Here is a 22,640-nt window from a genome sequence, read left to right on the forward strand (position 1 = left end):
GATTGTGCGTTTTATGGAATTTAAGATGCCTTTTATGAGCTGCTATTGGATCTGCCACCAAAATCAATCTCCTGGATACTTAATTTTAAGCAAAATTCCAGTGTCGGCCGGGTTCTCAGTTCTCCTCAATGCCTGTCACAGCCCGAGCAGCCGAGGGCCCCAGGACAATCCGCCACAGGGAAAGAGAGGCTCCGTTATGGTCAGGTCTCATAAAAAGCAGACAGTATGGGTAAGTGGGAGGGAAAGTATACAACATGGTTTAATTGAAGACAGGTTGAGTGTAAAACCGGTACCGGTCACTTTATGCTGGAAGATCCTTTAATTGGAACCAAGGGGCCACCAGCTGCATAAAACCCAACTAGGCTTATCAGACAAAAGCAATTCTGTGCTCACCGTTCATCCTCTCTCAGAGAGCAGAGAAGGCTCATGTGCCTTGGAGGGAGCTTGGACAGACCCTGAGTTCACAGGATCCCGTCAAGGAATTGGGGACATTTGAGAAAGGAAGCCCAGGACGGCGGAATGGGTTTGGGGGCGACTGGGTCTACGGTCCTGGATTTTCCCAACGGAAGGAAAAGAAATCTCTCTGGGATGGATAATTATACCTCTTTTTGCTTTTTATTATTTATTTATTTATTTTATTTTGTTTGTTTGTTTTTTGAGGTGGGGTCCCACTCTGTTGCCCAGGCTGGAGTACAGTGACATGATCACGGCTCACTGCGGCCTCAACCTCCCAGGCTCAAGCGATCCTCCCACTTCGGCCTCCCAAGTAGCTGGGACTACAGGTGTGCGGCACCACACCTGACTAAATTTTAAATTTTTTTATAGGCAGGGTCTTGCTATGTTCCCCAGGCTGGTCTCAAACTCCAGCGCTCAGGCGATCCTCCCACCTTGGCCTCCCCAAATGAGATGACAGGCATGCGCCCCCACACCTGGCCTGTGCCTCTTCTTAAATTGGCACTTGAAGGATCTACCTTTAAGGTCAGGCCAATACAGGGAACCAGGAGCTGTACCAGAGGCCACTCACTTATCCAAAGTCAAGAGACAAGATGCCTGCCCCCTGCCTCTCTGTGTGACAAACTGCAAGGGGTGGGCCTGGTGGGGGTAAGCGGTGATCCTCTGCTCGGACAGCCGTGTTGCTATGGGATTTCCAGGACAGAGAGGTAGAAAACAAGGTTTAACGTGAAGCTAGGATAAATGCCCAGAGGAGGAGGGCTAGACGAGCAGTTAAATGGCCTGGTGCCTGGAAATCCCAGCTCCAATACCTCTTACCTAGGGCAAGTATCTCACGTCTCCAAATCTCAGTTTGCGTTGCCTATAAATGGGATCATATCCATCTCGCCCGTCTCACAGGGTTACCACAGTGTCACAGGTGCAGAAAAGCGTTTTAAAAACGATCACTATACATAGAAATCACAGTGCCAACTCACAGCTGGGTAAAAATACCAGGAATCTCATCATCATTGTGGTGGCTGTCATAATTAGTTACTACAAGGTGAGATGCCTCCGTAAATGGGAACTCTCTTTAGACTACAGAAAATTGCAACCTGGAAAATTCCAAATGAGAGCAATTAAAAAAAAAATGCATACAGGGGTCCCCAACGTTTTTCATCTCATCAGTTTCTGATCATGGAATGCTGGGGAGGGGACTGCAGAGGCCACATTGGGCAGAAAGGGGTAAACCGAGGCTGGGGGTGACAGAAAGAGAAGCCGCCAGACGTATTTCCCCCCAGTGGCCATCCCCACGAGCCCCGGGGCCTGAGCTGGGCAGCAGCATCGGCGGGGGCAGATCACAGCCTGCAGGTTGGGGACCCCTGATGAATGCAGATGCACATTGAATATTGACATCATATGTATCGGCATATGTATCTCTCTTGCTACTCACACTGGAGAAGCTTTATATCTATTAGAAGTTCCAGAGTCAGGAGAATCACCACCAATATTACACAGGCTACCAGGAAACTGTTGAGACTTGCACTGAGCAAAAATACCTGCCACACGGCTGCTCTCTTCCCACAGCACGGCTTCAGCCAGTTAGACCTGCGGGGACACAAGTGGGGAGAGGAGAGGCTGAGAATGTGAGGGGACAGGTGGGTGGGCCCTGCCACAGCCCTGCTCCCAAACCCACCAGCGTCCCTCCTCCAGGCTCTCTTCCCGGCTCTAGGCTTCATGGCCAAACACAACCTTATTCAAGAGGCTGGGGAGAACCATCAAGGGTGAAAACGTTTCATTAAGAAATGGGGTTGACCAATTTTTTTTTTTTTTTTTTTTGAGATGGAGACTCACTCTGTTGCCCAGGCTGGAGTGCAGTGGTGTGATCTCAGCTCACTGCAACCGCTGTCTCCTGGGTTCAAGCAATTCTCCTGCCTCAGCCTTCTGAGTAGCTGGGACTACAGGTGCGCATCACCATGCCTAGCTCATTTTTGCATTTTTGTAGAGATGGGGGTTTCATCATGTTGGCCAGGCTGGTCTTGAACTTCTGACCTCGTGATCCGCCCACCTTAGCCTCCCAAAGTGCTGGGATTACAGGCATGAGCCAGCACTTGGAGCTGGGCTTATATGCAAACCTGCAACATATGCATCTCTGTGCTTCAGTCTTCTCAAGGTTAAAAAGGGTATGAGATTGACATCTGGTGGACTAGTGGACGGTCGGCCTACATGGCACGTGCAGCTTAGGAACGATGATGTGTTATTACTGCATTTTTGTACATCTCAGAATGCGGTGACATGGGCTCTGGCATTTGGGAACATCTCAATTTGCCTTTAATAAATGCTTGATGAGGCCAGGCGCAGTGGCTCACGCCTGTAATCCCAACACTTTGGGAGGCCGAGGCGGGCAGATCACAAGGTCAAGAGATCAAGACCATCCCGGCCAACATGGTGAAACCCTGTCTCTACTAAAAATACAAAAGTTAGCTGTGCATGGTGGCGTACACCTGTAGTCCCAGCTACTCAGGAGGCTGAGGAAGGAGAATCGCTTGACCCCGGGAGGCGGAGGTTGCAGTGAGCCGAGAACACACCACTACACTTCAGCCTGGGTGACAGAGTGAGACTCTGTCTCAAAAAAATAAAATAAAAATAAACAAATGCTCGATGAGTCACTGAATGGATTTTCCATTTTATGGCCATAAAAATAAAGATTTGAACCAGATCCCTGTTTTTCAAAGTAGGCTGAGTGGAACACTAGTTCCACAGAATGTTCATAGTTGTTATTTGATACAAAAGTTTCCATGGTTGGGTACGTTTTGGAAAATTTGGGTCCAACGAAGTTTAATGGGAATTTTTCTCTGTGGGGCGTTTTAGGGCCTTCAGTATGTGCTTATGCATCACCATGGTCCCAAAGGGATTGCAGAATCAGGGCTTCCCACACTTGCTGGACTGTGTGGCGCCCTTTGTCACAGAGCAAGAATCTGACGAGACTAGAGTCCCATGGACTTTCTGGGCAACCCGTGACTATATGATCCTGGACATCACAGCAGAGGCGAGGCCGCCGAGGATGGAAGCCTTCCTGAGCAGGTCTGGAGGTGGCAGGGGTCAGGGAATCTCAGAGCTGGGTGGCACCACAGGGCACCGGATGCTGTCCTCTCAGGAGCACAAGAAGGACACCGCTGAGAGGCCTGGGGAATACAGGGATGGGGGAGCTGAGGTCAGACTTCACCGGCTTGGTAGTTTAGGTACCAACAGGACCTGCCTCCCTTGCTGAGGAAGAACTAGGCATCCTGAAGTGGCAGCCACAGCACTCGCCCAGGAGGCCATACTTCTACCTCTGCCTCTGGCCGCTCTGGGCCCCATGCAAAGGCTCCTCCCCATGTGTAATCCCTGAGAATGCTCCTGAACTCATAGGCCACTAAGTTAAATGAGGGAATTTATCTGCCCTGTAAAGACAATTCAGCTGAAATGGATTCATGATGATAAACTATCTGATAGGCCAAACACGGGGCCACCACCTCCTGCCCTTCCCATCCAGAGGGAGCCGATCAGCCGCAGCTGCTGCCAGGAGGGCCAGTGCCCACCTCCTGCAGACCCCAGGCCTGTCACGGGGCTGGGAAGGGGGCTGAGGCATCCCCTTCTCTTGGAAGGAATAACGTGAATGCTTCAAGGAGATTTCTCCCTCACAGTCCATCCAGGGAAGCTGGAAGGAGTCCCCAGCCACTGGAAGGACAGACAGAGCTCACAGCTCTTCAAGAAACCTGGCAGGAAGCTGGGCTTATTCACCTCATTCTGAATATTTTCTAACACCTCTGGGAATGACAGGCCCCATCCTCAACTCTGTGGGGAATGCAAAGGCTGGTGTTCAGTCCCCAAACTCGGGGAGCTGCTCCCAGAAAGAGAGGTAGGAGGATACCAACAGGCAGAGGAGGAGGAGGAAGAGGCCCTTTTCGTTGGGGCTGGTCTATGTGAACCCCGCATGGTCCAAGAGTATGGGGCAAGGGATGAGGAAGTCAGCCAGGTCAAAAGAGAGGGTTTCTCATTAAGGGACAAGCAGAAAACAGGAGGGGAGTGGTCTGCCGAGGCCAGATGGGGAGGCCAGGGATGAACACCTTCATCTCCCACGGCAGGTGCATTTCGAAGTCCACTGCAGAACCACTTCTTTCTGCTTTCTTGCAGGTGCACAGGGGCTACTCCCCAAGCAAGAGGAAACTCCAAGCTGAAACTGGGAGGAGCTCAGGAGAGTTGCCAGATCAAACTCAGGATGTCCCTTACATCCCAACTTCCCATCAACAATGAGCAATTTTCTAGTAGACCCTGAACATGGCATACGACACACTCAGACTAAAAAATGATCTGTTGTTTATCTGACGTCCAAATTTAACTGGGAATTCTGTATTCTTGTTTGCTAAACCTGGCAGCCCTAAACCCAAGAGCCAAGGGGTCTGGAGGGCCCCTGGTGAGGGCAGCTGTGATTTGATCAGAGAATGGATGGGAACCCTGGGTGCAGGCAGAAAGCCAGGTGAGCTGGGGAAAAGCACATGAGAAGGCCATCTGTCCCGGAGGGGCCGCGGGGAGGGACCCGGCTAGGGAAGCCAGGTGCTCAGATGACAGCTTTGGCCCTGCCGGGCTGGAGGTTCGCACAAGCCTCAGGCTGCTGCCCACAGCAGTGCCAGCGGCACGGCCGTCTGTTAATGAGCCTTTGCATTTTAAGGTATCTTTGGCTATCATCACGTGGCCACCCTCCTCACTCCTGATCCTTCTGGTGTCACCTACTCCCCCCTGCTTCTTTTCCCACAGTGATGTGACGTTCCTGCCTCTCCTTCCGCCCCATTTTCATCCTTCACACTTCTCACCCCAAGTTCACGCCCAGCCTCCAGCCACCTCAGCGTCTCCAGAAGTCAGTTCCCCTCCTGCCCTCTCTGCCTGCTCACTCCTCCCCCACGGCTCTAGCTTGGTCTTTTCCAGGGTCCAAAGACACCGGCTCCAATTCCACATCCTCCCCAAAGTTCCCGTGTCTGTGGCCCCTAAAACGGACACCATGTCATTGTCATTTGAAATCTGAGCCAAGCACCCTCAGGCGGTTATGAATAAAAGGGCAGCTGCCAGGCCGTCTGCCTGGGCTGGCCAGCAGGAAGCCTCACCTTACATTCCACGGAAGGCACTGGGCATTTGTTCACCTTTGTGCCTTGGACATCCCTAAGACACGGCTCCTTCTACCCCAGAGGAGGGTCCGGAAGGGAGAAGGGAATGAAACGAAGCATCGTGTTCAGGCATTCCGCACATTCAGTTCCCTATAAACAGGAGACTCAGATCGTGACCTGCCTCCAAGGGAGGAAAAGACGATGTATATTGCTGTTTAAATGTTGGTTTTTCTCTTTTTTTGGTTAGAGAAACTTACTAACTGCACCGGGTCCAGGTGGTTAGTGGGAAGCCGCAGGTGCAAAGGGTGGGGGGGCCACGCCCAGAACTTGTAGCAAGGGAGAGAGACGCAGGTGGGCATTTGGAGTTCCCTGTGGTCTGAAGTCAGCCCATAGTTGGCCTGGCCCTGACACCAGAGCACACTCCAGCCAGGCAGAGGACCTGGCAGATGGCAGGATTCAAACGCCAGGCAGGGGATCACGGCCCGGAAGTCTGCTGCCCTCATCATGAGCTAGGCAGGCAGGGTGATCAAGAGAGGCGAAAAATCCCTGCTCCTGGGCAGGCTACGCTCTAGTGGGAGAGAGGGTCAGACAAACACAGCAGGTGACGGCTTGCTACAAGGCCACAGGTTCTGCAAGGAAGAAACGCAGAGCTGGTGGAGGGATTAGGACGGCTAAGGATGAGCTGACATTTTAAATACGGTGGTCAGAACAGGCCTCAGCGAGAAAGCAACATTTGACAAAGCTGACGGGGGTGCAGGGAGAGCGATTCAGGCATGGTTGAAATGTACACTAAACAGGGACTGTTTCCGGTTCAGTTATATTCAGCCCTGAAGTACCCCCAGCATGAGAAACACCAGGGGAGCCAGGAGTTGGGCCGGGGGGGAGGACAGGGCTTCCCCCCTCAGCGGTGGGTATAGCTCACCACCCACCGACACCCAGGGCAGATGCTGCTGGGGCAGCCACAGCCAACACCGCACCCAAGAACCCCGAGGCAGCTGGACGATGGAGCCTGTGCCGAGCTGCTCTGGTCCGGTTCTTCCATTTCCATGCCAGCTCACGTGTCCCCCGCCCACACTCTGCCCTCAGCAACCCGCCCCTCCTCCGTGCCAGTCTGGGAGTGAGTTCGTGCAGCCCTCCTTGTTTGCTCTGGGCGACCGCAGGGCAAGGCACGTGGAGGGGGACTCGATTGAAGTGGAAGGACAGAAGACCACTGTCAGGGAAACCAGAGCATCCAGGGGACACAGTGGCTGGTGAGGCCTGGCTGCCGAGGAGCAAGGAGGCAGGGAGCCATGGGGTCTGCCTCCAGGTCAGGGGATCTCAACCCAAGCTGCACACCAGGGCACCCAAGAGAGCTCTTACAAACTCCAGGGTCCAGGCTGCACGCCAGGGCCTCTGTGGGAGGACCCAGGCCTCCTCAGATGACTCCAGCATGTACTCAAGGTGGAGACCCGCCGTTCCAGGTCCTCCACACTCAGTGGGGTCTTGAGAGCAGCAGCGTCAGCATCACCTGGCACGTCTTAGGAATGCAACGCTGAATTTGAGTCCGCATTTCAATGAGATTCCAGGCGCTCTGGGTGAGAGCAAATGCCTCTGGCGGCTTAGTAAGAGGTAGCGGGTATCCCAGAAGGTGAAGGAGGCACTGCAAAGGGAGCTTGAGAGCAAGAGGGATGCGACAAGGAAGGCCACTGGGGGCGGGGTTGAGCTAGTCGCTGGGATTCAGGAAACGGTGCATGCAGGCTGTGTGTGGGGAGTGGGTGGGGGAAGAGGGTTCAAGTAGGTTCTGGGCTCCTTTGTGAAGAGCAGGGACAGAGGGCAGGGCTGCACTAGGCTGCAAGACCGCAGATCCGAGGACCCACAGAACAGGGCCCTGGAGGGTTGGTGGGGGACCGGGGAGCTGGGCTGAAGCTGCAGGCTTTTGGTTGACCAGTGTTTCAAAATTCCAAGCTGCCAATGAAATTTCACCTGAAATTCAGATGACTCGGACATTCCTAGGAGACTGCATTTTAGCAGCAAAATAGAATGTGACCAGTTTCAAAAGATCCCTGAGTGGCTCAGTAATGACTCAAGGGGCTTAGTGGGCCAAAGGGGAAATCAGCGTTGACTCTTTAATCAGAGGAGGCACTTTCCTTCCGTCTTCAGCACCTGCCCATCAAGGCCCCAGGGCTGGTTCTCAGGGTGGTGTTATCCCCCGAACCGCCACGAGAGGGCAGGCGTTTCCCAATGTCCTGTCTTGGTGCCGCTGTATCAAGGGGACAGCCCTAGGGGGCCGGCTGGGGCTGCCAGAGTCTGCAAATGCCAACAAGCAGATGGCATGTCCTGGCAGGTGGATGAGCATTCTACCATAAGGTAGTCACTCTTGAGGCCTCAGAGAAATCCTGGGGTGGGGGAGGCTGAGTACCTTTGCTGCTTTGCTTCATATTCTTAGGTGTTCGTATAAACATTTCAAAGAATACTTTCTGGAATATGAAAATGAACTGACAAATGTCCGGCGGATCCTTCATGTTCGATAGGGCCACTATCTAACATGGGTGACCTGGAAGGGGCTGGCTCAAGCCACTGCTCCGTCAGGCAGCGTTCCCATGCCTGACACTGAAACAGCCCCAATCTGGAAGGGGAAGGAAAACCATGTGCTTGCTCCTGTGGGGCCTGGCCGCCCACCCCACAATCCACTGTGCAATCGGGGTGCAGTGCCGGCCAGGCTGGCTGTGGCAGGGAGGACACGTGGTGGGGGCAGGGGAGTGACTGCGCTGAGTCTCCTGAGGTGCAAGCTGGGGAGTGGCTAGAGTAGGGGACCATGGAGACTCTCAAGGTGTCCTAAAAGGTGCTCACTGGAAGTGGGGAGTCATGGCATCAGCCCATTTCCCTGAAGGCAGCCAAATTAGCTAAGCCTGTCCACCCTACTTGGAGATTTTCATCCTTCAGGTTCCCAAGGAAGGAGCTGAGGGAAGTGATCAAAATAAGTCTGGAAGCCGCTCGGTAGCAGGAGCCAGACTGAAGCCTGGGCCCCAGGCTTCCCTAGCTGCTGTCCCTCTGCCTTTGGGAGGGGATTGCTAGACCAGGGGCTCAGAAGCTTTCTGGGCGGCAAAGCTCTCCAGCAGTGGAGACAAGCAATGCCCCTACCCAAAAGGCGCAAGACCACAGCACCGTGCATAAAATGTCAAGGAGTGCATGGAGTCCTTGAATCTCACTGATAGATCATCTAAGGATCCAGGTTAAAGCCCTGGATGGGGTGATTCGAGGCCCCGCCGGGCTCCATTCATGCCAGTTCTGTGATGCTGAACACCTGTGTCCTGGGTGTCACAGCTGGACTTTGCCAATGGTTTTGGTGGTCAGCAACACTCCTTGGCTCCCCTTTCCTTTCCTTTCCTACATTTCAGATGATTAAAATATTGGAGAAAGCCATGGGGCTGACTGAAATGTAACTTCTGTCATTGACATGGACTTTATTTTTATTGATTAAACAAACACTTAAGATACAGACTGTGCACCAGGAGCTGTTCTGAGCACTTCACAAATGTTAACTCATCTCGTTGCTTTAAAAAGCAAGTCCTTTTTTCTCTGTTGTCATGGTGGGGAAAGCCAGACTTTTCCATCTGTTTGGATTTTGATGGCAACGACTGTCTCCAAATCCCAGTCTCAACGTTGACTGAACTCGAGTGCAACTGCTGAGGCTTGATTCCCTAATCCCCAAAATGGAGATATCTGCTTTGACAGGATTGTTGTGAAATTTCAAAATATTAAAACTAACATATGTCAAACCCATAACACGGTGCTTATCCTACAATGTACTACGGTGATGATTCAGGTACATGGTCATTCGAGGGGGGATGAATAAACACGGTAAGTTTTAACATTCATTCCATTCTTGGCATGGCTCTCATATGCCCACCAAATGCCAGGCACTGTATTGGGTACTGGACCCATGAGGGTGGTCAGAGCCTTCACCCTCAACTAGCCTACAGCCTTATATATGAACTCTGATGATGCAACGCGTTCCTAGTTCTCAGTCACTCAAAAGGCAAAACAAGCGGAAAAAAAAGGCAGGAAAGAAAGAGGCTCACTGCATATGACTTATCTAAAGAGACCCATAATCTCGACCTGTGAGAACCATCAACCCAATGCCTGCAGGGACACCCTTTTACCAAACAACTGAAACAGCGAGTGGAGCTTCTTTCTCAACCAGGGAGAACCAGAACAACAGGAAAAGCTCGGTTAAGCTTGCCCCCTACCCGATTCTAGGGGGCAAGCCACAGCAGTGCACAGACTCAGAGATGCGGGCTCAAACACACACCGCGAAACCAGAAGTCTCAGGGTGGAGGTGAGAGGTGACTCTCCCAGCGCTCTGGGAGAACTAAATAATTTGAAGTTTCCACACAGGCAGCTTCAGTTCTGCAATCAGAGCTAAAGGTTAGCCCTGCCGCCTTGGAGGGAGAGAGGGAGGAGGGTTGTGTGCAGCTGGGGTCACCAGAGTTTGACATTTGCTTGTCCCAGAATCTCAGATTTCTTACAACCTCGGAAGCGTCAACCTCAGAAAACAGCAGGGTGTGGTGGCAAGGGCTCAGGGTGGGGGGAGAGGGGGTGGGAGGTGTGGAAAGAACTTCCATACACTTGGCAGCCCCCCACCCCTACCCTGGGGTACAGTGGTAATGCACACCATGGATTGGCTGTCCCTACTTGGGGGGACCAAGGGCACTGTCCACACATCTCAGATGGGCTGCCATGTAGGCAGCTGTGCTCAAGGAGCCACTTCCCAAGTCCTTGCAAGGGGTTCAAGGTTGACTTAGGGGTGGGAGTGGGGTGCGGTTGGATGAGGTGCCTGTAAGGTCCCCGCCACCCTCAAGTCCTCGATTCTGAAAGCTGACCCCAAGTCTCAAAATCTCCCTGTGCTGTGCTTGGAGAACAGGGCTGCCTGGATGCGGTCAGCTTTCTACCGGGTGACAACGAGGGAACAAATTGGCACCCCACCCACCAGCTCTCTCCCGGTTTGCTGTGGTTTGGCAAATCCTGAGTCAGCCATGGTCTCCCTCCTTCTATTTGGCCAAAGTCAATATTCAGGTGCCTCCACAGGTTACTGGGGGCTCCCATTCCATCCCAGCACCATAAACTAGGCTCACTTTCCTTGCGGGACCTCGCCACGCATTCAAACTTTCCTCCCCTCTCCAGGCAGCGTCCCCGACACGCCCCCCACCCAGGTGGTCAGAGGCGCTCCGCCGCCATCTAGCGGTCACCCGCGGCTGTACGCCCTGCGCCTTGTGAGCAGGTGGGGAGGGGCAGATATTTTGCTGAGAAATATATTGCCTTCTTTTGTTCCTTTTTTTTTTTTTTTTTTTTTTTGATACAGGGTCCCGCTCTGTCGCCCAGGCTAGAGTGCACTGGTGCGATCCTGAATAGCTGGAACTACTGGCGTGCACCACCACCCCTGGCTAATTTTCAATGTTTTTGTAGCGATGGAGTCTCACACTCCAGGCTAATCTCCAATTCCTGGCCTGGAGCGATCCGCCGGCCTTGGCCTCCCAAAGTGCTGGGATTACAAGCGTGGGCCCCTGCAACCGGCCTTAACGGACTTCTTAATCAAGGAAACTTCTTTGGGGTTCCTGGACCACAGGAAAGACAGCTAACTAGTACTTATCAGGAAAAAGGTTTTCATCTAAATTAAACTTTTATTCCGTGGCTGGGGCATCAAGAATTCTCCCAGAAGCCGGAGCCTACTAAAAATATCAAGGGAGTGAGGGGTCACAGGGTCAGTTTGGGGTCCAGGGACAGCTGTCTTGCCAGAGAAAGGGGTGGTGTTTTATTATAGACAATCTCACTGGCATCAAGAAAGTGGATTACTGAAGCTCCTTTCGTTCCTCCTTGAGAAAAAAGGGTGCAAACATCCGAAATCATGTGATGCTGAACTTCCAGACTGCAGTTGGCATGGCCATGGTGGGGCTCAATCTGCCTCCTAACCCTGAACCTCAAAAAGCTTTTCCTTCCTCTACCAGGACGTTAAAATCTTACTAAGTGAAATTGGCACGTTTTGACACAAATCTGCTTTCCTTCTTCTAGGGTGACTTTGCAGAGAAGGCGTGGAATGACCAGGGATGGTCAGAGGTGAGCCAGCCGCCGACCGCAGCAGTGACTTCTGAGGCATAAGAAACCTGGGGCCTCCCTTGAGCCTCCTCCTCAGCTCCACAGAGTTCTAGGGACCAGCTCCCAATTCTCTCCAAATAGAACTAGGCGTCCCCTTCTCTTCTAATCCTTATTTGCAGCCTCATGCTTTTACTCACTGGTTCATTCATTCATTCAAGTCATTCCTTGACCAGTCAGCACCCCTGTTCCAGGCTCAAGTGATCTGATCCCTGCCCTGAGGAAGCCCCTGGCTCGGTCCTGGAGACAGACTTGTAAAGAGAGGAGCAGAGTTCAGTGTCACCCCTGGGTGTGGTGACAGAGGTAGGCAAGGTGCCATGGGTGCACTGAGGACCTAGCCTGGTGGGGTCAGGAATAGAAGACTTTCTGAAGGCTGTGGTCCTCAGGCCAGACGGCACAGGAAGAGAGAAGGGTATTTTGGGCGATGGCTTAGTAGGTCCCTGCCCCTCCCTTCTCTTTGTCCCCAGCCTTTGCTCGCCGGCATATCTAAAATTATTTCAGTCCTTATTTAGAGATGTTTGCTATATTGGGTCTGTCTTATTTTTCTAACCTGACATCTCAAAAAATATCCCTGTGCCCCCATTATGTTTTTTCCTCTGAGTGTGAAGTTCTGGCAGAAATGTGCTGTTGGCATCATCTCTAAGTAATAACATCCTTTTATGTCAGCCCAAGACCCAGACTTCCTCCAAGCTTACCCTGCCTGGGAGTCCAGCCCTGACCTCTCAACCCAAGACCCAGACTTCCTCCAAGCTTACCCTGCCTGGGAGTCCAGCCTGACCTCTCAGCCTGGCCTTTTAGAACCCTAAGATAGAAATAACTATCTTACTAAACACTGAATATCTTTCATTTCTTACTTTAGTTTTATTTTTGACAAAGACTATCCCACTTCCTCACCCATGACCACCTTTGCACCCTCTTTTCACTAAAAAGATGGGGAGCATCTTTATCTCTGCATGATCACAGAGTGTCATTTATAGAGTGGCGATGATGACCCCTGCCTGGCATTACCGTTTCTCCTGCGGGCTGTGGGCCTCTCCAGGGTGGAGACTCGGGTCTCTCTGAATTTTCTCTTTTGTGGCCTCTTGTCTCATGCAGACACTGAAAACGAACCAGGCCTTCAGTGTACTGTACTTGGTTATGAGAAAACAGAACTCCCAGTCAGCACCATGACTCTCACAAACTCAATGTCACTCTTCCGAAGGTAGATGATTCGTTCACTGAGAACCTCACTTTTCTGTACCCCCCCTTTTCCACCAGAGTGGGGTGACATCCGATGAGAACAACAAAGAATGAGAACAAGAAATCAGGGGCTGAGATTATGTGCAAACACAAAGCCCCAGCACTGTCCACGAGGACAGTGGACACTGGTCCAACTGCATTGGAATGAAAGCATCCACTGACCAGGTCATTGAAGTAACAGCCTAAGAAGGCAGAGCCTTCCCGGATCAAACAATGTCTAGAGAGGCTGGATGAAATTAAGAGGTAATTCTAGACTGACAGCTATGAAAGAGAACTGGCTTCCTTGTGGATGATTCTGTCTCTCATGTTCACACTACCCTGTCCCACTGGGGTAACAGTAATGTACTTTGGGAAATGATACAGATCACAGGGCAGGCCTGATTGGCTTATGGATTTTCCCCTGTGCCTTGCCATGGGACCCAGTTCTAGCCAAAGATACATGAGGAGAGGGCTACTGGAGGCTTCTGGGAGTTTTTTGTTGCTCTTAGAAGACAGTGATAGGTAGCCACCCTCACCCGCCAGATATGAACGAGAAACAGTGACCACGGGCAGCCCTCTTGGAAGGAAGCAGTGGAAATCACTATTTCCAGTGGAAATCACTGGTTCCCGTCGCAGCAGGTAGGAGGGCTGGGGTGCTCGTAAATGAACCAAAATGCGCATGTGGCTCATTTTGGTAGTAATGGCTTGGTGAGGTCTAGGCGCCACACGTCGGGGGTCACGTGGCTCTCGGAAGCCATGGGGTGATGCTTATAGCGTCGGAAGCCGACGCTGTGGCCAGCAGAGTGCAGAGATGAAAGGAATCTGGTTCTCGTGTGGACTGGCGAGTCTCTGGACCAACCTCAAAGCCGCCCTTGCCCTGGACTCCATGTTACCTGGGCCAGTGAGTGTGAGGTGTGTTTTCTGTTACACACACTCCAAAGCAACTGGCTGATGGAGTCACCAGTCCTTCATGAGAATGGCGCAGGGAAGAGACAGCGGGGCAGTAGAGATATACAAGACTTGGGATGATGGGTATGAAGCCTGATGGAGGAGACATCGAGCTGCCCTCTCTGGTTAGCCATGCAACAGGGCATTGCGGGTAGCTCAGCTGGGGTGCAGATGCCTTCCCTGTACCCCTTCGCCCCTCTCGAGTGTCTGTTCACCTCTGTGGACGTGCATGAAGGTTTTTCTGTGATCACTATTGAGGGACGGAGGCACCTGGTTGCGGGGAGCAGGGAGAGAGAGACAGACGATGCTGCAGGCATGACGTGCCAGCCCAGCTTCTTAGGTGGAAGTGGAGACCTGGGTGGTGGGTGGTGAAGGCCGGAAGCATGGAGGACTGGACGAGGCCATAAGCAGTGCATTGACAGCGTGGGACAGGCTCTGCGTGGAGCCCACGTTGCATGGACTTTAGGTTTCTGAAGCCCCTCTCTTGGCACTGGCACTCCCAGAAGGGACACCACTGGCAGCAGTGGCTTCATGGGCACTGGACATGATCAGGAGGGAGCCAGAGCAGGGGAGGGGGAACACAGACTCCAGGGTGACTAAGGCTAACCAGAGGTGGCTCGAGGTGACCACAGCAGGCTTCATGTAGCTTTGGGGCATCTTGGCACCCATTGTTACCTGCTGCAGCAGGGAGGCTCAGGTGCTTGTTAATGAGCCGAAATCCACATGTGGCTCATTTTGGTAGTAATGGGTGGGTGAGGTCTAGGTTCCACTGGTTAGGGGTCATAGAAAATACATATTGAGAAAAGACAGTTCAATCTGGGGCTTGCTGGGTTTGACATGGCCAGGACAGGCAGGCTGTGGTTCCTTGGGCTGGATTTGAGTGCTGTCACTGGAAGGGCAGTTTTTAGCAATGACTTGGGTGGAGACATGAATATTTCTCCTCTCAAGTATGCAGCCAACTCAGAGGCAGAAGAATAGATCATTCCACAGATACTCAGGATTCTGAGATACGTTTGGGATCCCCGTGGAAAGGTCCCGGAAGCAGCTGGATATGAGTCGGGAGTTTCAGAGAGAGAGGGAGGGAGAGAGAGAGAGGGAGGGAGGGAGAGAGAGAGAGAGAGAGAGAGAGCAAGCGCGATATCTGGGCTAGAGACAAGACTTTGAATGTTACCGGTTAAAGGAGATTAATTTAAGAGGTGGGAATGGATGAAACTACCAAGTGTATAAAATTAGTAGAGTGAAAACGGTCAACAGCAGAAAACAAAGAACCCAACGTTTAAAGAACAAGCAGAGGAACCTCTAATAATTTTTTAAAAGGCCTGAAAGGAGCTGGGCGCAATGGCTCACACCTGTAATCCCAGCACTTTGGGAGGCTGAGGCAAGCGGATCACGAGGTCAGGAGATCGAGACCATCTTGGCCAACATGGTGAGACCCTGTCTCTACTAAAAAATACAAAAATTAGCTGGGCATGGTGGCACACATCTGTAATCCCAGCTACTCGGGAGGCTGAGGCAGGAGAATTGCTTGAACCTGGGAGGCGGAGGTTGCAGTGAGCTGAGATCACGACACTGCACTCCAGCCTGGTGACACAGCAAGACTCCATCTCAAAAAAAAAAAAAAGAAAAGAAAAAGAAAAAGAAAGGCAATGGTAGCCAGCAGGCATGTGGAGTCAGGAGAGGACACGAGACAAGTGTGATGACAGACGGTGAGAAGGTATCTGACAGAGCAGGTACCTGAGAAGGCGGGAGGGGAAGGCAATCAGAGATCAAGGAATGGGGCACCCTAAAAGGGAGGAAGGAAGAGACTGAGGAGTGCCATGCAGCCCATCCACAACTGCACCCACTTTCTGAGGGGACTGGGAGAGGAGGTCATCTGCTGAGGGCAAGAAAGAGGGGACTTCACGCAGACACAAGCGATCAGAACTGGCCATCTTGGACTAACCAGGACCGCTGAGGAGGACTGCCAGGCAAAACTGGGAATCAAGTCGAATCTGGAGACCCCGAGTCTGGGGAGGCACCGGTGTGCACAGTCATGTGATTTTCCTCCCTAAGCCCTCAGCAGCCCGAGTACGGAGGTGCAGAGAGAGGCAGCAGACAGCTCTGCGGTCTGCTCTGCTCAGCAGCGATCAGGAGACAAAGGGCTTCTAAGCGAGTCAAGGAGCTTGGCCAAGATGGGGCTCTAAGCCCACATCAAGGCAACTGCTCCTTCTTCCTCACCTCGCAGGACTTTCATGGGCTTAAAAGCACACCACACCACCTCACGCCCATTAGGATGACTGCTATCAACAAAATAGAAAATAGCCAGTGTTGGTTCAGACAAGGAGAAATCAGAACCCTCACGCACTGTTGGGTGGAGTGTGAAACTGTGTGGCAGCCACTGCAGAAAGCAGCGTGGCGGTTCCTCAAACAGAATCACCACGTGAGCCACCAATTCTGCTTTTGGATATATACTCCAAAGCATTGAAAGCAGGGTACTATTATTATTACTTTTTTTTGAGACAGAGTCTCACTCTGTCACCCAGGCTGGAGTGGCAGTGGGGGAGCGATCTCCGCTCACCGCAACCTCTGCCTCCTGGGTTCAAGCAATTCTCCTGCCTCAGCCTCCCAAGTAGCAGGGATTACAGGTGTGTGCTACCACACTCGGCTAGTTTTGTATTTTTAGTAGAGATGGGGTTTGCCATGTTGGCCAGGCTGGTCTCGAACTGGTGACCTCAGGCGATCCACCCGCCTCAGCCTCCCAAAGTGCTGGGATTACAGGTGTGAGCCACTGCACCCAGCCTCAAAGCAGGGTTTTGAAGAGATATTTGCATAGGCATGTTCACAGCAGCATTATTCATAATAAAATATGAACACGTGAGAAAAAACAGTGTGGAGTGTGTCCGTTGACAGAGGAATGGATAATCCAAGTGTTGTACAGTCACACAGTGGACGATTGTTCAGTTTAGAGAGGAAAGAAATTCCGACACATGCTGCAACATGCATGTACCTTGTGGACACCTTGCTAAGCAAAATAAGCCGGTCATAAAAGAACAAATACTGCAGGACTTACATAAGGCACTTGGAGTAGTCAAATTCAAAGAGACAGAAGGTAGAATAGCGGTTTCCAGGGGCTGCAGGAGGGGGGAACAGGAAGCTATTGTTTACCGGGCACAGAGTTTCTTTTTTGCAAGAAGAGCTCTGGAGATGGATGCTGGTTAGAGTTGCCCAGCAATGTGTATGTCCTTAATGCCACTGAAGCTTACCCTTAAGAATGGTTGGCCGGGTGCGGTGGCTCACGCCTGTAATCCCAGCACTTTGGGAGGCCAAGGTGGGTGGATCACAAGGTCGGGAGATCGAGACCATCCTGGCCAACATGGTGAAACCCCATCGCTACTAAAAATACAAAAAGGTTCATTCCCGTACAAAACACTGGCCTTCGTAGGAAGAGGCATTTTGCACAAGCCTGAAACCAAGCTCAGAGCTGAAATGAGGACTCTTCCTTTTGTTTTACATTGCCCCAGAAAGGGCCGGTTGGACATTTTGGGAAAACCCCAGGAAATGCAGCGAGAGCCAAGACGCCTCGCGGGGAGAGGCCGTTCCTCCCTCGCAGCGTGTTTTTGCTTCGCTTCAGTGTTCCCTGGCTCCGGTCCTGAGCCCGCGCTTCCTTCCTCCGGGAAGACCTCTGGCTGCCAATCGGGGCCCCCAGCTGAGAGCTCCAGCAGCGAGGCAAATCCCTTCCCAGGGCTGCTTCCTATTTACCCAACGGGAACGGCTTTCCTGGGCACACCTGGAGATTCAAATCCAATCACGGGTCCCTCTGCCTTGCAGGCGCATCATTTGGATTCGTTTGCTTGGGAAGAAACCTTGCAAAGGCCCAATTTAGAGGCAAATTGAATGATAAGGCAAGGCTTCTGCCAGCCTTGGGGTTCAGGCTAGGGAGTGATACACAGGGGATACCAGAAAGGGGGTACACCACAACGCGGGACCCCTGGTGAGGTACACCCATAGCAGGGTCCACCCGCGGTGCCATAATGCCCGCAGGGGGCACGCGTGGACACTGCTTTGCCCTGAACCAGAATCCCTGGAGGTTGTCCCCCTTCCCTCCATACCATCCCGCTCCCCAGGTGAGAAGGGCCTAACAGGCTCAGGCCAGGGCAGGAAATGAACTCTCCGGAGCAGCTAGGGCAGGTTAGAAGGCTGCACTACTGCTTTTGACCGCCAGAGAGCAGTGACGCAGTGACTCACTGGGCGCTCAGAGAAGGACCCACAGGCTGCATCCATCATTTGCAGAGCCCAGTGAAAATATGGGGCTCCTTAAGCATTTCAAAACAGCAGCGGCAGGGCATGTAGCCAAGTGCTGGGGCCCGTGTAAGCGCCGGGCTCCGTGCTACTGCACAGGTCACATGTGCACGAAGCTGGCCCTGGCCCAGGGGACTCAGGTTTTAGCCCAGCCTTCAAGCTGGTAAGGACCTGGGAGAAGCCACCCCTACCTTGACAGCTCAGGACGGCGCTGCCACTGCAGATGTCCCTTAGCTGCCTCCGACCAGCTTGCCTAATCCTTTTTTCCAATGTCCTGCTGACAATGTGCGCAATGTTTGGAAAAATTATATTTTTGGAGAAAGCCACTGGGGTGTAGTTTCACCATTGTTAGGCGGTTTATCTCAGGAAGGCGGGGAGCTCCTTCCAGAAACAAGTCCAGGGAATCCAAGCTCTTCAAATTTAGCTTTAGCAAAGGCTCCTCGTGTGCTTCTAAAATACCTGGCAACGTTCATTTTTATATTCAAAGCAGCCAGCATGTTCCAAAGTGTTTACAGGCACCCAGGAAAGAAAAGCTGTCCAGAACTGGCTTCTAAGGTCCTGCCAATATTTACAATTCTGTGTCTAAGAGCCACAGGGTGGGGCCAGGGAAAGCCCTGGGCAGAGTCGGAAGTCCGGTCTGCTGTGTGACCCTAGGACCTGTTCCTACCCCTCTTTGGCCTTCAGCTACACCACCAAGCTCCGTGAAAATGAGGACATCAAACTGGTGTGTCTCCTCTGCCCCACCTGCCTCTTGTCCTTTACCACTCACCTTCAGAAAGTATGTTTGTAAGACAGACCAGGCTGATGAGAAGTGAATTGGGGAACAAAGGCATCCAAACTGATTGATACGCACTGCAGGAGGTAAGGACGACCTTTTTGAATTGGGACCCGCATATTCTGCATGCCTTCCCTGCAAAGGGCGGGATCTGATATCTGCAGAGCTCCTAGCAGAATTCTCTGAATTCCCTTACATCCTAGGCATGTTCCGGTATGCAGGGTCCTTCTTCCCAGACTCTTCCTATGAGAGTCCACTTCCTAAAGGGAAGGTGCAGCTCAAGTCCATCCCTTGTGGGCTGTGTGACCTTGGGCAAGCCCCTAATCGCCATGGGTCTCCTTCCCAAGTGTAGGGAGACGGGATTGGATGGGACATTAAGGAGAACTTCAGTCCTGAAATAAACTTTATGATTCTCTGAGTTCCAAGCAAATGTCACCTAAGAGGTCATCTAGCAAGTATTTTCTGTGCCCAACGCCTTTTTCTGAGGAAGTAATGTCTGCGTAGGCAGAGTGCCTGAGTGGTCTGCTGTGAGCCCCTGCTGTCTCACTAGTTAGCATTGCTCATTTTGGCTGCTGCTTCCTGGAATCTTGGAAGATACCCATGAAAACCAGGGACTTCTTCCTTTTTTAATTTTTTTGAGATGGAGTTTCACTCTTGTCACCCAGGCTGAAGCGCAATGGTGTGATCTCGGCTCACTGCAACCCCCGCCTCCCCGATTCAAGCGATTCTCCTGCCTCAGCCTCCTGAATAGCTGGATTACAGGCCTGCACCACCACACCAGGCTAATTTTTGTATTTTTAGTAGAGTCGGGGTTTCACCATGTGGGCCAGGCTGGTCTCGAACTCCTGACCTCAGGTGATCTACCCACCTTGGCCTCCCAAAGTGCTGGGATTACAGGTGTGAGCTACCGCATCCGGCCCAACCCAGGGACTTCTTAGCTAGCTCAATGGTCCCAGCACCTACCCTTCTCTTTGGTAATCTTCGTCCAGATTTGACAGGAGCTGCGAGCCCGCCGTGGAGAGATCGACAGCAGCCAGGGGCAAGTCCCGATAGGCAAAGTTCACCAGCTGCACGGGAGCAATGCTCTTGGTTTCTTCGTCTACTTGTTGGGAGATTATCTCAACTTCGGAAATTCCTCCTTCTATGGCAGGCCTGGGTTGTCAAGAAGGAACAATAGAAAAGAGTTATCTTCAAGGACCAAAAAATTCTTCCACTCCTCAAGGAAAGGAGGGAGAATGCTACTGTGCCGGTAAAGGGCTGAGGAAGCTTAGGGTTGCCCCTCTTCCCCGCTGGCCACCCGCGGACTGGACTGGAGCCTTACCAATTCCATCTCTTCCAATGGTTGGGAAAAGTGGGAGAATGGGAAGAGGAAGTGCTCAGACCGGAACATATGAGCTTTAGTGCGGCAGGGTTCTTCATTCAGGGGAGGCAAAGATCCAGATGGAGAACTCTGCCAACCAGCAAAACTATGGCTTACACTTTTAGGATTCTGGGTCACTGGACTTTATAGGGGAGTCAGACATTCTTTTAAGTTGTCTCCTGAGTTTCTTTGTAAAGGTGTTTTGAAATGTTTCTATTCTCTGTTCCATAATAGAGAAAAGAAGTTTCTGTTCACAACTGGATGTACTGCAGTGACTGAGGAGCCTACCTGGAGATTTGCAGAGACCGAGTGGGCCTTGGGGTGGCGAGGACAGGAGGCTCCAGCTGTCCCTGGTAGCCACCCCCTTCCTATCTGAACTGGTCCAAACATAGGTCTCTTCTTAAGATTGGGAGTAGGGAATGGGAGTCACTTGATCGAATGCCCGAGGAGTTGTGGGTCTCTTCCTGTGTGACTGTCAGGCTCATCTTGGGCACTGCCAATAACTGACCACTCCAGTGGGACTCCTGGGCAACTCAGCCAGGGCAGTACCACCTCCCAATCTACTGCCAGGGGTATATGGCAATTTGTGGAGGTATTTTGGTTGCCACCATGACCACAGGGGGTCGCCATTGACACTTTAGTAGGGCTGGGGACACTACATATCCTGCAACGTGTCTAACGACTAAGGACTGTCCTGCCCGAACACCCACAGCAACCCTGTCCAGAGATGCTGGACTAGAAACTTTCCTTTACCTTCCTGGGGCACCATCTTTGGTCTGTCCAATATGTCCTTGACCCTGTCTCATGTAGCATCTGAGGGGCTGGGTCTTATGCCTCTATCCAGACAATGAGAGTTAGAAAGGATAATGGTATTACAGCAAGAAGTAAAATGTAGATATTGGAGGGAACACTGAGGGCCAGTGCCCAGGGTAAAGGGGCCCAGTCTGAATACTGAGATGGCAGCCCTGGCTGCTGTAAACTATTCTTGGGCTCTGATGCTGGCTTGAATGCCAACTTCTGCGGGACTTCTCCTGAACCTCAGTTTCTCCAGTCAGACAGAACACGAGGAGGTAAAACAGAATATTCCTCCAGGCTGCTCCTTCTCACTCTATGATCTGACATGGATAACAGACACACAGAGATGATTGGGGGAGCTCCAGAGTGACAAGTCCCTATACTTGTCTGGGAGCTCTAAATTATAAACTTTTCCAACAACCATTGAAATCTAACCAATAATACGCAGCTGCAGGCCGGGCGCGGTGGCTCACACCTGTAATCCCAGCACTTTGGAAGACCAAGGCAGGTGGATCACCTGAGGTTAGGGGTTCAAGACCAGCTTGACCAGCCTGGTGAAGCCATCTCTACTAAAAACACACAAAATTAGCTGGATGTGGTGGCACAGGCCTGCAATCCCAGCTACTTGGGAGGCTGAGGCAGGTGAATTGCTTGAAACCAGGAGCTGGAGGTTGCAGCGAGCTGAGATCGCACCATTGCACTCCAGCCTGGGCAACAAGAGTGAAACCCTGTCTCAAAAACAAACAAAATCTCACACACACACACACACACACACACACACACACACACACACACACACAGCTGCTGTTATCCAGGAAGTTCAGAGATTAATCTACCGACTTATATTTTGCTTGGGATTACAGGCAGGAGTCACTGCACCCAGCCCAACCCGGGGACTTCTTGGGGGAAATTGAGATAATTAAGGGTAAAGTGAGCTTTTTATTTGAATGCCACAGACTGGCTGCCTAGACCACCTGAATTCACCAAGTAATTTCTAATGCCCGACTCTCCTCTGTAGGCCTTATTTAAACCTTTGCTTGTTGCTGCTTGTCAAGCACAGATGATAGTACTCATCATTCGTGACATTTACAAAATGACTCAGATCTTTAAACGAAACAGTCACAGGATATGAGGCTTCGATGTTTCTCAACAATTGATAGAAAAGTGTGGGTGTTATGGGGGGAATCCCAGCTCCCCCAGATGTTTACCAAGAAGCAGATGCTGGGTGGAATTTGTTCTCTTTTCTTCTGGGCTACTTAAGGAAACTATGGATCTCCGAACTAAACAAATGGAACTTTGTGATCAGTAAGGTGCTCATGGAAGGAAAGCAATAGGATATGATTCTGAGAAGCACAGACACACTATTACTAACTGTCCAACGTGCTGCCCTCCATTCCCCTTCCACCAGCGCTCAGTGGCCTAGCACCACGCCTGGCCATGTGGTGGTCATCTCCGCAGAGAGACAAGGCCTCCTCTGGTGAAGTGAAGGTCTCACAGTGTACTGGCTACAACTAGTCTACACCCTTTCCTCAGACACAAAGAATGGTGTGGTAGACAAAATGTATTC

The 22,640-nt window shown here is 51.8% G+C and overlaps 1 protein-coding gene across 2 annotated transcripts in view; it reads right to left on the bottom strand.

The window, feature by feature from the left end:
- Positions 1-22,640, bottom strand: part of TMEM266 (transmembrane protein 266) — a 142,843-nt gene that overhangs the window by 47,440 nt on the left and 72,763 nt on the right. For both annotated transcript variants that reach the window (XM_032267312.1, XM_032267311.1), the window contains exons 3-4: positions 19,882-20,070; positions 1,883-2,037 (exon numbers count right to left, since the gene is read on the bottom strand). In XM_032267312.1, coding sequence (XP_032123203.1) covers positions 1,883-2,037; positions 19,882-20,070 — 344 coding nt within the window. The remainder of the gene's footprint in view (positions 1-1,882; positions 2,038-19,881; positions 20,071-22,640) is intronic.

Source organism: Sapajus apella, unplaced genomic scaffold (genome assembly GCF_009761245.1).
Source record: "Sapajus apella isolate SASKATOON/1434 unplaced genomic scaffold, GSC_monkey_1.0 scaffold168, whole genome shotgun sequence".
Classification (NCBI taxonomy): domain Eukaryota; kingdom Metazoa; phylum Chordata; class Mammalia; order Primates; family Cebidae; genus Sapajus; species Sapajus apella.